This window comes from Rhea pennata, chromosome Z (assembly GCF_028389875.1).
Source record: "Rhea pennata isolate bPtePen1 chromosome Z, bPtePen1.pri, whole genome shotgun sequence".
In the NCBI taxonomy this organism is placed as follows: Eukaryota; Metazoa; Chordata; class Aves; order Rheiformes; family Rheidae; genus Rhea; species Rhea pennata.
Window position 1 is genome coordinate 70388431 of NC_084702.1, and position 17208 is coordinate 70405638.

A 17208-nucleotide genomic window follows, 5' to 3' on the forward strand; every position below is an offset into this window, starting at 1 on the left:
AGAATAAACCTGCTGGCAAGGATATGCTAAGTTGTGCTTCAGTGTCAGTGGAATATTTAATGGCTGTAACTCAGTATGCGGCAGATTCTCAGACTCTTGCATTTTTCTCTAAATAACATGCTGTTCCTCAGTAACAGAAATAGGGTCTAGGACTAACTGGGTGTTGGCCAAGTCCAGTGAGGCAATCCCTGTGTCTCTGAGCAAGGGCTTCCCTCATGCCCTGCAGCATGAGGAGCCACCAGTCTGCTCTTTCAGCATAACACGTGTCCTGGGCAGGCCAGCTGTGGGAGAGGAGTTTGAACGAGACAAGTGATTTGACTATTAGAAGAGTCCAAGAAGTGAGGAAAAAATCAGAATTAAGTCATGAAAAAAGAATAAATACAGTCAGAAGCCACCACTGACTAACAGAGTTCAGAGAACAAGGGTGGCTCCTGCAAGGTGCTCAGCACGTGAGCCCTTGCCCAGGGGTAGATGCAATTTGAGGAGCTGCCTTGAACTGCTTAAATTTTGTCTGGAAGGAGCCTAATGCTGACAATCAGGTGGGAATTTACAGGGGAAAGGGTAGAAATGATAAAGGCTGCTCCTCCCCTACCCTGGTAAGCTCTGGCTGGGAGAACCGCATGGACCAGTGTCTCACAGCAGATGCCCTCCTCTCCTCTGCTTTCAGCTGTCTCTCCCTTAAGCCAGGCTACAAGCAAGCTTTTATCAGCCCCCTCTCTCTGCATCCTGAAGACAGGAGAAGATGAATGTGCACTTGGAAAGCCATCAGCATGGCTTGCAGCATACGAACAGCCTCCTCAGTGCACCTTTGAACTCCTTCCTCCTGCATTTGTTTGTCTTGCAGATAAAACTTTACAGCAGTGTTTGGAGAAAAGTCTAATGAGGGACCACTGTTTGCATAACAAAGCAAGGCTTCCTCTTCAAGTGTTCAACCTTCATTAAATATAATTTATATTCCAGCTAATCTCTGGAAGTGGAAAAAATATGCAGCCAAAGTTTGTTTTTACATAGTTCGGAATAATGCATTGTTTGTTTTAAGTGCTCAGTTGCAACTGATAGTTACTCTAAATTCAACATAATGATGATTTGTGACAGGCTGTGGGCTCTCTAGAGGAGTGCTGTGCCATTGACTTCCATGGCTTTAGCACTCTTCTGTGTCAGTTATTGAATTAAAGGATAAGACCAAATTGATGGTTTCTTAACTTTACAGATATTTCAGCATGTTCACAAGATGTAAGAAGTTCTGAATCTCTAGAATACATAGCTTTTTTTTTTTGTCTCCCCAAACTCATGTGGACCTGATTGAATAGCACACTGAATGGCGGTTTGCTTCTTTCGCAGCAGTTCTGGTAGCTGCCACCTTGGGACCCTTCAAAAGGCCACCTGGCCCCTGCAGCGAGTAGCTCATGAGCGCAGGGCGATGAGAACTGGAGCCGTCCGTGAATGCTCCTCAGCACCGCTGACAATCCTGGTGGTTGATTGTAGTTTCCTGGCTAGAAAGCAAATCAGCAGATATAACTGAGCACTTAAATGTCATTACAGCCTAGAAATAACAAAATAGTTCTCAGCACTCAAACTTCTTTTCATATAGTAGAAAGCAAAAAAAAAAAAAAAAAAAAAAAAAAAAAATCTGGTTTTACAGAATCTCCATTATAGTTTTGTCCTTTTGTCTATGTAAAATACTTTCTCTCTCTCTCTCCTCCCCTCTCTCCAGTTGAAATACTCAATATGTTGCACTTATCACCTTCCAGGTTTATTAAAATATGAGAAATGAATGATAACATTTATCTTGTGTGTACTCCTTGCTGAGATCTACCCCTTTCTGTAAGTTTACGCTGTTACGACAGATGTTTGAAAACACCCTTCAGTTTATCAAGAAAATTATGACCTGGGTTGCGTACATGGACAGCACTGAGGTGTGCTGTGTCCTTTCAACATGGAGAAGCAGGATTTTCAGAAACCACTTGTAATTTCGAGTGGCTGTGTGCTGGGGTACTCAGCCCTGTGCTCCTCAAGAGCTCTGCGTTGCCTCAGGTGACCGCCAGGCTATCATTTAAAATGTCTTCAGTCAGACACAACAGTCAACTTGCCAAAAATGACTGATCACTGAAAATTATAGCTAGGGGCCTTTCCTTAGCTTCTTGTGTCTTTAGCTACTATCCAGAGATCCAAAACAATCTTGTTTGAGAAACAGCAACGCATTGTTCTAAATTTCACCTGTGATTTTGTTCTCTGGATTTCCATACTCTCCTTGAACTATTGGAAGAAAATTTCTTAAAAAAAAATAAAAATAAAAAAAAGTTGCTGCCCACCTCCTTCTGGCGTCTTGCGTGTGAGTAAACATGCAGGATCATCATGCCATCTCTACAGGATCAGTGCATCCGAGAGTCACAGAACATCCCAAATGTCCCAATTGGAAGAACAGCCAGCTACAGACATTGGGGGAAGAAGGGGCCTTGCTTTTACGCTAGAACAGCAGTTTGTGCAGCAGGAGGGAGGGAGGTTTTCCATGCAGAGGGCTGATGTTGGTAATCCTCTGCCCAGTTCTCTGGGCAGTGTTGTAGCATCATTAGACAGCTCGTGGATTGAGAGATGGGTTTCTGTGTAGCATTCTTTAATGTTGTGAATCCTCCCCACTGTAAGCTAAGAGTCCTCATCTTATTTGTTTTATCACCTCCATAATTGTGATCTATCCATGACTATTTTTAAAGGTGGCACCAGCCTTTACAGAACTTATTTGTTTATTTATTTATTTATTTATTGTTTTTCAGGAAAAAATGCTGTAAGGGTTATAAATTTGTTCTTGGACAGTGCATCCCTGAAGGTATGTGATTTCACTGTTCTTACCCTTCGTGTCCTGGTGCATTTGTCTTTTCCTGTTTGCCCTGTTATCTGCACTGCCAATTTGGAAGAGCATCATGATTTAGCTGCAGACTCAACTGTACCTCATATGTCGGTGGGGGAATTGTTTCCAAGAAATTGTCAGACAAACAAAAAATCAGTGTCTTCCAAAAGTTTCACTTAGCATGCCAGACCTTGATCCTTCCTAAGTACATCTGGCTGCACAGATCTTGCAACATGAGCTGGTGCAAGTGCTGGGCCACATTCTGCTCTTGGATGTGTGTGTGGGAGCCATCTGTGCGTCCGGAAGCACGTGTTTCCCAACTGATGGCTTTCACAGTGTTGTATGAATACCAGTACTCAGGCTCTGGGCAGAACCCAAGAGAAATTAGAGCAGCGGTGTTAGACTTTCATGGGGATATATGCCAACACACAGGTTATGGAATGAGAGGCGGGAAGAGCTCCATACCTCTTGGATCCATCACAGGTGATTTGGCTTGTCAGTAACAGGGAGGTCAGTGACTAGATAGGTTAGTGCAGCTTTTAATTTTCTATTTCCTGAAGATGTCAGAAAGGTGGGCATCACTGAATGGTGTCCCTGTCTTCTACCGCCTCTCCTGCTGGTGGTCATGGTCTTGTCATGAGTGTGGCCCTGGCCTCCTGTTCACCAGCAGGCAGGGAGATACTGGAAATTACTTGGGATAGTTCATACTGTAGAGAGAAGGAAATATCCCTGGAGAATTGCCCCTTCCATTTATAAAGACAGTATTTGGGTCCCAATGCTCAGAGGTTCCTGTAAGAAGATCTGTTTTAGAGAAGAGTGGGTGGGTTTGCAGGTGAAGCTGAGACTCCTAGGGGCAGCATGCTACATGACCAGATGGCTAAGGTGTGTTTCAAGGGCCTGATCCAGGCAAAGCCCAGGAAGCTTCCAACAATGTTGGTGGGTTTGGATCAGACCGCCAGGAATTACTCATATCAATGCCTTTACGTAAATCCTTCTCCTATAGCTTCAGCCTCTTTCACAGATGCTGAACTGCTTGTGGAGTTGCAAAGGTGTCCTGTGCTGCTTGGCCAGCTGGCACCCACCACAGAGACAGGCTGAGCTCTGCCTGCCTTTCCCTTGGTGCAGGCATCTGTTGGGTTCCTCTCCTCTACCTAGCTGATGATTTTATATGAGCTGTAGCTATGTAACTTCTTCAGTCATGCCTACTGCTTTGTCTGATTTGTATGAAATTGGCCGACTGGTAGGCTCTGAAGTTATTAGAAAAGAGGATCTATCAGGCATAAGCGAATGACCAGATAAGTATGTGCAAGTAAGCCATGTTTCCTTAGGGAAGCAGAAGAAAAAAATGATTTATGGTAACATATCCTTCTGTTTGATGATATATGGAAAGCCTCAAGTTGATCTCAGTTTTCTTAGTTCAAGATGTCAGTGTCTTGAAAAGAAGAGTGACAAGTTAATGTGCTTGAGAGAGTCAGCTGTTTGGGGGGTTGTAATCTGTGGCCAGCAGGCTCTCCCCAGCTCTGATCCTGCTGCTGTTGGCTTTTATGTGAGTATTTTTGCTGTTGACTGAAAACACTAGCAGACTGGTTACAGAACAACAAGACATCTTCTCAAAACAGGAATTGTATTTTTGCTGCTTCCTTGAGGAGGAACTGCTTGCCATGCCAGTCTGAGCCCCAGAGGAGCTGGGTACTGTTTGGGTGAAGCTCGTGCTTACAAGGACATCCTCTGCCTGTGGTTTTGCAGTGAGTTTTGTCTCGGTGCCTAGGGAGTGAGATCACAGCTTCAGCCTGAGATGGACATTGGAGCACAATATTGTGCTGTGCTGTGCAAGGTCATTGTTTGTGCTGAAGGCAGAAACCCTGCATCCTTTCTAAGTGGAGAGAAGCCAGAATCTCTGTAGTCTGGCCTCCAGCTTTCTTACTGAGTGTAACATTTTTATATGCTGATTATTCGCTAAATATAATAGATACAGCAGAAGAAGTAATAGGAATAAAAACAAGATGAGCGCCATGACAATAAATAATTGTAGGCTTCTAATTTTTGTCTCCTGATGTTTTAGGCAATTATGAGAGCAGCTTTTATTATGTGCCCGCTGATTTTAGTTAACCATGTCTACTAGCTTGATCTCAGTAACCTGAGAGTTTTTGTCATTAATTGAATTTCTCTGTTGTCTATGGCTTCTTTCCCTTTTTATCTCCACTCCTCTTTTTTGCAGCTCAATGTATATTTTGCCTTGAACTTCACAGGCCACAGCAGTTGCTATAACATTTGAGACGATCTGGGCCGTTGATGTAGGGGCTAGAAACATGATTCAGTGAAGGGCTCATTTCACTTACTCCGTTGCAGTATATCACTTGGCTCTTTACAGGTTGTTTTGGCATAATCTTGACAGAGTGGCTGTACAAAATGCGTATCTCATCACAAGCGCATAAATACATTACAGATGTGAGCTTATTAGAGCACATCTGCCCCTTTTAATACAGCACTGGCAAGTCAAAACGAAGAGTAGTAGTTCCAGTCCTGTCTTTTCTGTGATTTAGCAGTGAGTGCAAGGAGGAAGGTTGGTAGAGCGATAGACCCTCCTTTGTCCACTCTGCCTCAGGAAGATGCCAATCTCCTTTGCTGGCAGCTGTTGTTTAAACAGACCCTTTCACTCAAGGGCTGTGTCTTTGCCGTGAGCATCTTTGGTTTCTGTCCTATTGTTTCTCATCTGTCCTTAAAGAGCAACAGAAAGTAGCACAGCCCAGTGAACCTGAGTCCACGCACCCAGGTTCTACGCTTTGCTTTGCGCACACCTTCTCTCCTTGGCATTCAGTTGCAAGAGCAGGGGACAGTGATCCTCAGGAAAACAGAGAGAGAGGTTTGCTTTGTGTCAGTAACTTTCCTCTGTAATGTCTCCTCCTGCTCCACTTGACCAGATAAACAGGTCAAAAGAGAGCTTCTCACCCTTTCTCAGAATTATTGCCCTCTTCTTTGCAGTGGAGACTGACAGCTCCAACCAGGTCCTGTCTCACAGCTTCTGCAAGAGTAAAGCACAGACCATTGTAGTCTGAAACAATTCTTTTGGAGAGGATCCTCCCTACTACTGGTTGTTGATTAATTCACACCGAAGTACTCTATGACATGCAAACACTAATTGTATCTACTCTTTCCTCACTAATGCTATTTCAGAAACTCTTTCTTGGTGCAACTTGCAGTGTTGCATTTTCATTTTGGAACTCACTGAAAGCTAAATGTGAAGTCATTTGTTATTCTGCTTCTGGTTTTCATATTTTCCTAAAAGCTGGAACAAGCTGATCCTCGCCATATGACTTTGATTTATCCTCAAACCCCATTTCATAGATTGGGCTGGCAGACAAGAGACTTGCATGTGCAAGCGATGCACATCCTCTGATTGATAGTGCACACAGAGGTGATGCACTGCAGCCACGGTTTGCTGCACCTTTTGCCCAATTTTGTCGTAGCTGTGAAGACACCTCCTGAGAGAATCATGCTGCCTGGGACCAAAGGTCTGGAGACACACAGCTACAGGATGTGGCAGCTGCCAACAGCTGCCATATGATCTGAATTGATTCCATGACTGTGTGGGAACCACGACCTAGAAGTACTTGGGAACAGTTCCACCTCCTGGACCTTTCCTTGTTTCTGTGTGAAAATTTACATCAAATGATCTGAAATCTGTCCACCATCTCCTCCATCAGTGTGAGACATGGAATCCTGGTTTCTCTTGTAATGTGAAAATATTGGTTTGTTTTTGTACAACTTGGTGGGCTGAGAAGAAGCATGGTCCAGAGGTTAGTATGGAATTTAGGAGAACTGAATGCAATTCTGTGCTCAAGTACAGACTTCCTCTGTTGCCCAGTACCACCCATTTAGGGTAATAGCTTCACTGTGGAATTGACATCCACGTTAGCCAAAGACTGCGTGAGCATTTGTATTCAAGCTTTCCTAATCTAACCACAACCATGCTGACACTGCTGTAATCTATGTTAGGGGTTGAGGCCTATGGGGCATGTTTTACGGCCCTTACAGACCTTCCTAAGGGCATTCCTAGCCTGCTGTAGAGCAAGGTGCTCCACGCTTAGCACATTCTATGTATTTGGTGTTGTTTCAGAGCCAAATATTTATATACTGACAAATGTAGAAGAAAAGAACAGGTAGAAGGGCAAAAAGGGATGGAACAAGGAACAGCGGAAACACTTGGAGAGCTAGCACTAGTTAAATATCAAAGGCTAAGTTTTGAGTGTGTAGATCAAAGCCTTTGGTAAAGCAGAGGCTAGGTTTGAAAATATATCCCATGCTAGGTAAGCTAACTGGAATTCAAAGCACCTACAAATACAGGTTATGTGTTTTTGTAAGGGAATAGTAGGGCTTTATGGCAGAGAAGACAAATACGTGTTGTGAGGAGGAAAGAAATGTCATATGGCTTCACTTTGGTAAGGCTTTGAGACTGTTTCAAGTGGCATTCTGACAAGCAGCGGTCTTAATGGAGTTCTTCCTAAGGTAGATGCACAGGTCGTATTTGGAGAGTAGTTACATGACATATGGCAAAAGAGAAAAGGTTAAAAACAACTGGATTGTTTAGTCTAGAGAGAAGAAGGCTGAAGGAGATATGATAACAATTTTGAAGTATGTAAAAACTTGCTGCAAGGAGGGGGAAGTAAACTGTTCTTTGTGGCCAAGAGTAAGAGGACAAAAATAATGAGCTTAAATAGCTCTAAGGGGAATTTAGATTAGACGTTGTTTAAAAAAAAAAAAAAAAAAGAAAGAAAAAAAAAACTTTCTATCTGCAAGCATATTTAATCTCTGAAATAGCCTGAATGGTGGTGGGGTGTCTGCAGCCCTGAGGTTTCTCTAAGTACAAGCTAGATGAACATCTAATAGGAACAGCTCACATATAGCTAATCCTGCTTGTAGTGGGAGATAGTCCCTCCCAGCACTGTTTTCTATGACTTTATTAGAACAGATTTACTCATGGAAGTGCAGAGAGGCTGCAGCTCCCTTGGCCTCTACTATGAATAGGCTGAACATGGCACAGGCCAACCCAGCATCTGCGTGGGTGCACTAGCTAAGAAGCAGGCGTCTTTGCCTCAGAGGTGGGCATACTAGCATGCCTTCCAGATGCCTGTGCCCCCTCTGTGTAGTCTTTCCAGGCTTCAGTCACTTGGGTGCAAAGAGGCGCTGCCAGCAGTGCACTGAGGATTCATGCCCTGCTCCATACAAATGCTCAAATTCTACTGCGTAAGGGCTATTATTTTAAATAGGCTGATTTTGTTTCAGTGGGCAAAACAAAAAATTGTATTCATGCCCAGAAAAAAATACCACAAATCCTTTATATTTGTGAATATTTACTAGTGCCAAATGTAGCAGCAGCTTAAAGACAAAGTGTCACGTAAAAAGTCCAAGCTAGCCCCCATGTGGTCTATGTTTGAAAGCGTTGGCCCTGTTTTTGTTCCATGCTTGTGCAATGCTTTGTACCCTGGTTCCTGTGAGAGGTTCTGACACTGTGGTCATGGTATTGAGGACAGATTTCAAGAGTTAAAATCAATACAGCTGCAAAATAAAAAGGAAATAAAAGATGTGTGTTATTCGAAACGTAGTAAGCGCAAGGGAGGGAATGCTTGGTGCCATTACAATGATATTTTTTGGTCTAAAGGACTTTGACGTGACATACTGGCACCACAGTAGCTTGTTAAGTTGTATTTGGCAGTTTTCTGTGCCCTGGCACACCGTCACTTTTACCACCAGAGCTACAGATGTGCTCTATATAACTCACACAGCAAATGTGGTTTCACTTGCTTTACCATCCATTAGTTCATTTTAATTGTTTGGAAAATTCTTTGTTCCCAGAGATGTCTGCTACTTGTTAGTGTGAGTCAATAATGAGTTTGAGTTTTAATTATTTAATACTGTGTATATGCAAATACATTGCATTGTTGGGAATTCAGTTGAAACACTTGAATTGGTCTTTAGAACAGGAATAGGCTATTTCTGCCGTGGCCTTCCAGTACCCCATATTGGAAGGTCATGTGCAGCAGTAGCAAACAGAGTGAATTACTGTGTAAAAGGTGACATTCCTCTGACACAGCCATAGAAACTACTACTCATTCTGGTGTAAAATCTGACTTTCAGAGTGCTATGCTTGAGGTGCTTTTGACACTGGACACTACTGTATTTCCTTTCTCCTCCCTGCAAGTGTTCCCTGAGGTGCTGCAAGGCCCTGAGCAAGGTGCCCATACTGCCTTTCCATGCATCACTGGTGCTTTCCACAGAACTTGCTTGGGTCAGTTGCTCTGTGCTGCTTGCCCACAGTGTGTGGCCAGAGTTGAGTTTCTAAGGGATGGGAAAGTGGTGCTGTCAGCCCACCAGGACCAGCACCGAGCCAGCCCCTGGCAGCTGGGAAGGGGAGACTTTCCAGCCACGCAAAAGCTTTACGCGCATTTGGAGGTATCCACTGCATGGGAACGTGCCTCCTGCGAAAGCACGCCTCATCTCCGTACTAGGCTCCGCTTTGCTAACGGCAAGGTCAAAATAAACCACACGAGTCCTTCACACCAGCTCGACCCTGTGGTCCCAGACTGTTTCACTCTGGGGTTGTTCTCTGGACTTCAGCTCTGTTGCTATAGTGAAATCAGAAACAGATTCACCCTCCTGGTTTTGAGCTGAGACTTCAGAGCATCTTTTGTGATTCCACTGACAAGCTTGGCCAGTGACTTATCATATCCCAGTCTTCACATTGCTAATATTAAGAGTCGGGGGGGGGGGGTTGTAACAGTGTGTTCTTTGCTAGAAGGGTTATAGCTGGTTTTGAACAATTACTGTGTGATTTTATTTAACCTTCCCTTATGAGATACTTTCTGCTTGAATTTGGCAGTTATTCTCACAGTATTTCCCAGTGTTTTGCATAGGAAATGTTGCTATCAGCATATAAATATTTGGGGAGGAAAACAGCAGATAACTTCTATGTAACAATATTTCTGCGAGAAGAATTCCTAAAATCTGCAAACTGAGAAAGTGTCCCTTTCTTAAAGTCCAACTTTATTGTAAGGCTGTAATGAGCAATTGCAGTTTTGCCATAATACTTTGCTTATGTTTTCATGAATGTTTTCTAGGTTTCTTCAATCCTCAGAAATAATGTAACAAGAGTTTATTAATTAGCAAAGACAGAAGTGAAATGTTTGCTATCCAAGTGTCACCCAGCTACTGCTATTGGTATTTTCCTAACCATATCTTTCTCTCTCTAGACTATGATGTCTGTGCGGAAGCTCCTTGCGAACAGCAGTGCACAGATAACTTTGGACGTGTCTTATGCACCTGCTATCCTGGGTACCGCTATGATCGTGAGAGGCACAGAAATAGAGAGAAGCCTTATTGCTTGGGTGGGTAGAAGTGCATGTCAAGTTTATCTGTAGTTAATGATGTATCTTGCTTCTTCAGGCCTCTTAGCGGTGAGTTTAGATCCGAAGCCTTATTTTCTTTACTGCTGCAGAGTAAATATAGTGTTTAAAACAGGCCATATGTACCAAAACACTTTCAAGTGTCTGGGCTGATGTAATTTTCCCTTTTATTAATTCCCCCTGCAGATTTTGGTCAGTTTTCTGGTTTTTGGCCCAAGAACACAGGCACAGTTCTAACTGTAACCCTCAGAGCAGTATAGGCATGCCTAATTCTGAGACCAGCTCTTGGGTTTTGATTCACATGACAAGTATCTAGGTCAGGGTTGGTCTTTTACAAGCGGTCTTTCTGTGGCCAGTGCCACCCAGTTCAATAGTCCTACCCTGCAGTCCTTGCTATTCCAGTGAGCCAAGGTTTGCAGAGTCAAGCTTTGCTTGTGCACTCTCTGATGCGAAGAAACAGCCAAGTGATTTTCATCTATAAAAAGCCAGGAGTGTTAATAATAATGCAGTTACTATTAACTGCAGAGCTCTGGTTTGAGGCATCAGTAATTGTTCATTTATTCAAAGTCAAAATCTCCCAATCATTTAAAGAAAGTCTTTTGTTATATTTAAGGTCTGAACTCCCTGTCTTTAGGACATTTTCAACACTTTTTCCTCTCCAGATATCGATGAGTGTGCCACGAGCAATGGGACACTCTGCTCTCAGATCTGTGTCAACACTGCAGGCAGCTACAGATGTGAGTGTCATGAAGGCTATACCCGGGAAGATGATGGGAAGACATGCACCAAAGGAGATAAAGGTATACAATAATGGGTGTTAAAGTTCCTGGGCCAAACAGTCTTCTAAGAATTTAATCTCTTGTAGAGGAAACTCATGGAAATGTGATGCAGCCAATGCCAAAGTTGATAGGAGCTTTGTGGACTCCAGATATTTAAAAGGAAACACACTCTCCAGATGGTGTGATACACTTCTGTAGTCTCATATCAGCAGCATTCCAGGAAGCAGCCCAAGCTGGTAGGAAATGTGGCCTTAGCTTCTCAGTGACTATCTCAGGGGCCTCCAGGGGTTTGGGGTGTTTGCTCTGAAAAGAGGTGAGATGTGTGGTGCTCTGAGTACCGAAAGTGCTGGGGAGATGAGCTGCTGATGGTGCCATCCTGTCGTGCCAGGAGAAGAGCCATTGTGTCCCAGCCTGCAGCAGCCTCTGAGATGTTAGTGTTGTGGAAAGCCCAGAACTGAACTGTTTCCCACTCCACAATTGGACCTGGGATGTCCTGAAACAGGGATGTAGCCATTGCTTCAGGAAGCCCAGATTGCTCAGAGACCAAATTGCCTCCAAGTCTCTGGACATCTGAGTATGGATTGTAGAGCAATCTTACAGCTTGTTCTCCTGGTCCTTGTTCATCAGCTACACACACAAGGTAGTAAATCACTAGTCACAGCTACAAAGAGAGGGCACCAATATTCTGAAGGATGCAGAAAGCTTCTTCCCCCTGGAGAGGGAGAGGTGGCTTAAAAGTGACACTTGCCTTGGTAACTAAAGTTAGACCATTTTTCTGGGATCATATAATGCTCCTGGTCATATTTTGCTCTTGTACCAACCTGGACTATAGCTAGTTCAGAGCATAAAACTCAGCTTCAGACTCGCAAGAAGATTTTCCAAAATCTGACCCTTATAAGCCTTCACTAAGTTCACAGGTTAGTTGATTTGATTTGTATTTACCTGCCTTCAAGTGAGATTAGCGAATGGCCCTAGGTTGGCTGGTTAGTAGCTTTGAGCATTCAGGCACGCAGAAGAGATGAGCCTGGGAATTCCAGTGTCTTTTTAAGCATTATTTAAATCAATAGCTGACTTAAGCTGAATAACATTTGAATTCTGCTGACCTCCAGTAAGTTGAGTGTCTCACGACTGTGGTCGGATTTTTTTTGTTGTTGTTATTATGAAAGTACTATGTGATGAAATGGGAGAGAGTAAGGGATTGTTCCTGCTTTACACTGTTGGTTTCAACTTGTGTGTGTTGTGTATAAAAGGTTTTTAAGGTTTTGACCTCATCCCAGTTATTAAATTGCAGTATTTAGACCACTTCAGATTAAATACTGTATGGCATTTTAAACAAAGAAGGGAGGAAGGAAACAACCCATGCTCTGGGAAAGAAAAAACTATTTTCATGACTGATATCTTACCTCTAGGTTCATCCATTAATGACTGAACACATGTATCCCTGGGTGCTCCAAATCCCACTGGATGGCAAGAGCAATTTATAATTTTGCTTTTCCTCTGGAAATATGTAGCTGGAGACACCCTATTAACCTTAATCGTTCCTTGTAGTTTTCAAATGTTTGTTTTCCTTATAAGTGTTTGAGAGTCATTAAGGAAAAAGGTACAATGTAAATAATCCCCTTGCAAGTAGTTTTTTTCAGTTAACATTTTCTCTTGCTAGTTCAAATTTCCTGATAGAGTAATGTCCAAAGTATTCAGGATATCTGATCATACAAGATACTCAAGGCTTTGAAAATAAGCTTCTAATATTAGCAAAACAGCAATTTTTATTCTGAACGTACATGGCACGTAATGTCAGTTATAGTAATTAATATGTAATTAAGTACCCACAGTTTCTCAAAACTTTCCCCAATAAGCAGTGTAAAGCAGATAAAGATACTTTCTTTCTTTTACTCCATTATACTCCAAGATACTATTACTAACTTACTGATGTAAGTGAAAGGGAAATCAGCTATTGCACAGCTCGTGCCTGTAATTACCAGTCAGCATGAAGAAAATTGAGATTTTCAAGAGCCCAAATGAACTGGCTATAACGACACACCACCTCGTGGTCAGCCCAGGCCCTGCACCATTATGGAGAGCACCGCTTCTAGGCTGGAGTTACCTTGTAATAAACAGTAGACAATTCCCTTTTAATGGTAGCTGGAACACTTAAATATTACTCTAAGTTTAATAGGAGAGACCGTGAGATTCATGTAGGGCCTCTTTCTCCAGCTTTAACCATGTTGCACATTTCATGGAGAATTATTAGTCACGCATTCAATGTACCGTGCCTGGAGATGACAGTCTGGATGCTTTTTGGCTCTGAACTGTGATAAGCGGCTTGGTGGAGTGTTTGAAGTTTGCTCGCGGGGCACAAGAATAGGGAGCGTTTTGCCGTATGCACAGTCATGTTGTGTTTGATGGAGACAATAGTTACCCGCTCGTAAGTAGGCAAATTAAACCATCTTAGCAGGCTGAGCCCAGATAATACAACACAGATGAGAAACTAAACACTCTCCATGAAGAGCGCCTGCAGCACAGCTCCCCGCAGAGCTCTCCCCCACCAGGCTCTTGTTCTCATCCAGCATGAGTGAGCCAAAAGTCATTAAGCACGTGTGAAGCAAATGCATTGCTTCTCCAAGCACTTCTCTTAGCAATAGGTGCTGTACGCTCAGCGGTATCTCACATAGCTGAAAGAAGCTGTATAAGGACAGCAACATAACTCACAACCGAGACTTTGTGGTTTGTAAAGCCTGGTTTAAACCACCTCTGAAATAGTTTGGGTTTCTCCGTTGAGGCTTGTACAATGAAAACAGGTTATATAAGTGTGTTGCTCAGTGCTTGCCAAACTTACCCTTTTAGGTGGCCTCAGTATCTGCACTGAGCGTGGGTAGCTCAGAGCCTAATTGCTTCCGCCCCCCTCTGGCCTGTCCTAGGTGGCTTCTGGCTTTATTTGTGCTCTTTCCTGGCTTTATTCGTATTTTGGTCCTGACATGGGATCAGATGGGGGTAGAGAGAATGCCTGATTGATGACTCCTTTCCTGGGCAAATCATCACCTCTGTCTGGTATGAGTTAGGGGGATTCCACCCCTCTCCTGGGATGTAGCTCATGCTCACTTGTGTGATGCTGTTGGACTGCTTCCTGAGACAAGTCAATCCAACTGGATTTGCAGGAATCTCAGTGGTGTGATATTTCCCAAACACTAGCTAACGCTCCCTTCCCCCTCTGCCACGATTGTCTCCATGGGTTATTACAGCCATTTTATCTATAGTTGTCAGCCTGTGTACCACATCCTCCTAGAAGATAAACTGGATTTTATAATGGAAGTAGAGACCAAATTCGGAACTTCTTAATCTGCACATAATTCCAGTGATTCTAGTGGGATTGCAAAAGGTTTCCAACAGCAGAGGATCTGGCAGTTTCTCCCTATGATTGTTGCTTTCAGCAACATTTCTTAACACAATGTGTGCATTTTGTGATGGAACTCATTTGGTGAGATATCTATTAAAAGAAATTTTGGTTTGAGACTAGTACCAAACACAAACTCTATTGGAGTTGGCAGGGGGAAGCGTTTTTAAATTTTTTTTCTCTGTATATGTACCTCTGTAAATCCTATACAGGTCAAAAAAATGGAGATGTCAAAATACTCATGGTCGAGAGAAAACTTAGCTTATAGAACTATCAAGGTATCTTAATTGTACCATATGAATTCCTCTTGAAGAAAGCCCCTGCTGCATATTGCAGATGCTTTAATCTAACACTGAAATGCATGTGGGCAAAGAGGCTTTCGAAGAAGTGAAAGTCAAATTGATTCACAGCAGAAATACAGCTGTGAGGAAACCAGCAGATGACACATTCAGTTATGGTCACATGAAGGCTGAAGTGCTGCTGGAAAATGACATTGGACCACAGTTGCAGAAGCAGCAGGTGATAGGTGTGGAACTTCCCCAGACCTTTGCCTCATCTTCTCCAGTCCTCATCTCCTGATGAGCTCATCAGGAATACTGATGTCCTTAGTGCTGTGGGCTGTTCTGCCCCACTCCTACCAGCTTTAGGGCAATGAAAGAAGGAAGCACGTTTGCCATAAGGCTTTCCAAGAAAAGAGAAATAAACGTGTGTCTTCTAAAAGCAAGAGTATGTGGTTTAGTGCCTGATGGAGTAATCCTATAGAAAATCAATTTGTCCTAAATCACTGATGGCACTGGTGGTCCCTAGATGACCATTATAGGAGTGGGTGCAATGGCCCTTATTGGACTCTATAAATATGTACGTTTGAAGGCAAGAACCATCTAATAGCTTCAGTGCTAGGAAAAAGTTCTGTTTTCAAAATCAATACACATTTATGAAAAGATGACCCAAATAAGGACATTCAAGTGTGTGTCAAAGTGAGAAGTATAACACAATAGCTAAGTGTATTTTAGATGATCATTTTTTGTAGATTTTGAATGTTTACTGGCTTTTACCAGCAGCACCTGCAGTTTCTGCATTACATGGTATGCTCTGAGTGGGCAATGTTCAAACTTTTCCAGTAACCCTTACAGGTGAACCAGATGCTATATCCAGGTACTCAGTATGCTCTATGCTTCTCAAAAAGTATAAATGGAAGAAAAAAAGCTTACCCATTTTGCCAATAAGTTTTGCACTCTGTTTTGGAAACTACATTTCTCTTTAATAGGACATCTGTTAAAACAGTACTTGTTTGTTTGTGATACAGAATTGATTCATTGTGTATGAGACAAAAGCAATATGGGAAAAAGACAAAAATAACATTTGCAATATCTATTACAGTTTGAATCATGTCACAGATGCTTGGAAGTTTTCATTCTTGCATAGTATCAATTTGTGTGACCTTTTCTCTAGTGTAGATTTAAATCCCTATCATTAATCTCAATTCCTGTCTCTGATCAGTCTGATTCCATTGCATGGAGGAATAACCAGTGATGATGAAGAGCAGTTTGCGCAAAGTGAGTGAAATGGCCACATTGTAAGGGATTTTAGTGTAATTTATAGCATATGAAAATTGGCCCTTCAGGGGACTGTAAATCAGTTCAGATCTACAGGGCTAGTCCACCATAAATGCGAAGACAAAAGAATGGGTGTAAACATTTTCAGGTATTAAAAAATAAATTCTTTAGGGACTGCTAACTGGAAACAGCTGCTATAGAAATAAGCTCAGAGCTGTCCTTGCAAAATTTCTTAGCGTTACACAGCAGTTCACAGTCAAAGCACCATCAACAGCTAGACTTCTTTTCACATTCTGGGGAAATGTAATAACTTTCAAGACTCTGACTACTTTTGCAATTACTTTATGAATTGCTTTCCTTTGACTCTCTAACATTCCTAATGGAAACTGCTTTCTTTCAGCTGGGCCTCCCGAGAAATCTGAAAACATTGCAAAACCAGGGACATGCTGTGCCTCTTGTAAGGAATTTCATCAAATAAAGCAGACAGTTTTACAACTGAAGCAAAAGGTATGAATGTTGATCGGACCGTTGTTTTATGACAACCAAATTTAAATTTAAGTGTTTGGAGCTGTCACTGCCATGTGGCTCTTGTGCCCATAAAGATGATGGCAACATATTTTAAAATCATGTAGGAATGGCATTTTCTTTCTCCATGATTTTGTATTGCCTGTAAGCAGATTGATAGTTATACCAACCTCATGGTAACAGAAGCTGGCAAATACCTAGTAAAATCTGAGCCTGGGTTTCTTAGCAATCTGCACTGTCCTCTGCTTTCCACTCACTCTGAATGCACAGCATTTTGCGCTTTATCCAGCTTTATTTATGTAAGTGCAGGATATTCTGCAGATGAGGGAATGTGGGAGAGCATGATTTTGCATTAACAGGGTGCTGACAGAGGATAGCTGCGAAATAAGATGTGGGTGGCTAGATGAATACATCACTAGCAGCTACATTAATTTTGATTTTTTAAAAAAGACCAAACTCAGGCCCGACTCTTTTTGTATTCATCGTTGTGTCCTTTGAAGTAAAGTATAATGTACTTTAACACTTCCCTTGGCCTCTAAGTGTATTTTCTCTTATGTGTGATCCTTTTGGATTTCTTAAGTAGGATTGAAATAACCCAGGGACCCACCCCAGGAACTGGAAAGCCAAGTGCAGAGATCCTCATGAAGTGCCTTTTTATAGTTATATCTCCTTCAGAACATTCAGGGTCACTGGAGTGGAAATGTTCTGCAGG

At 42.5% G+C, this 17208-nt stretch overlaps 1 protein-coding gene across 1 annotated transcript in view; it reads left to right on the forward strand.

Moving 5' to 3' along the window:
- The window catches only part of CCBE1 (collagen and calcium binding EGF domains 1), a 104115-nt gene that overhangs the window by 76764 nt on the left and 10143 nt on the right, over window positions 1-17208 (forward strand). Inside the window, exons 3-6 of the mRNA XM_062598957.1 lie at window positions 2772-2824; window positions 10093-10227; window positions 10908-11045; window positions 16372-16478. Coding sequence (XP_062454941.1) covers window positions 2772-2824; window positions 10093-10227; window positions 10908-11045; window positions 16372-16478 — 433 coding nt within the window. The remainder of the gene's footprint in view (window positions 1-2771; window positions 2825-10092; window positions 10228-10907; window positions 11046-16371; window positions 16479-17208) is intronic.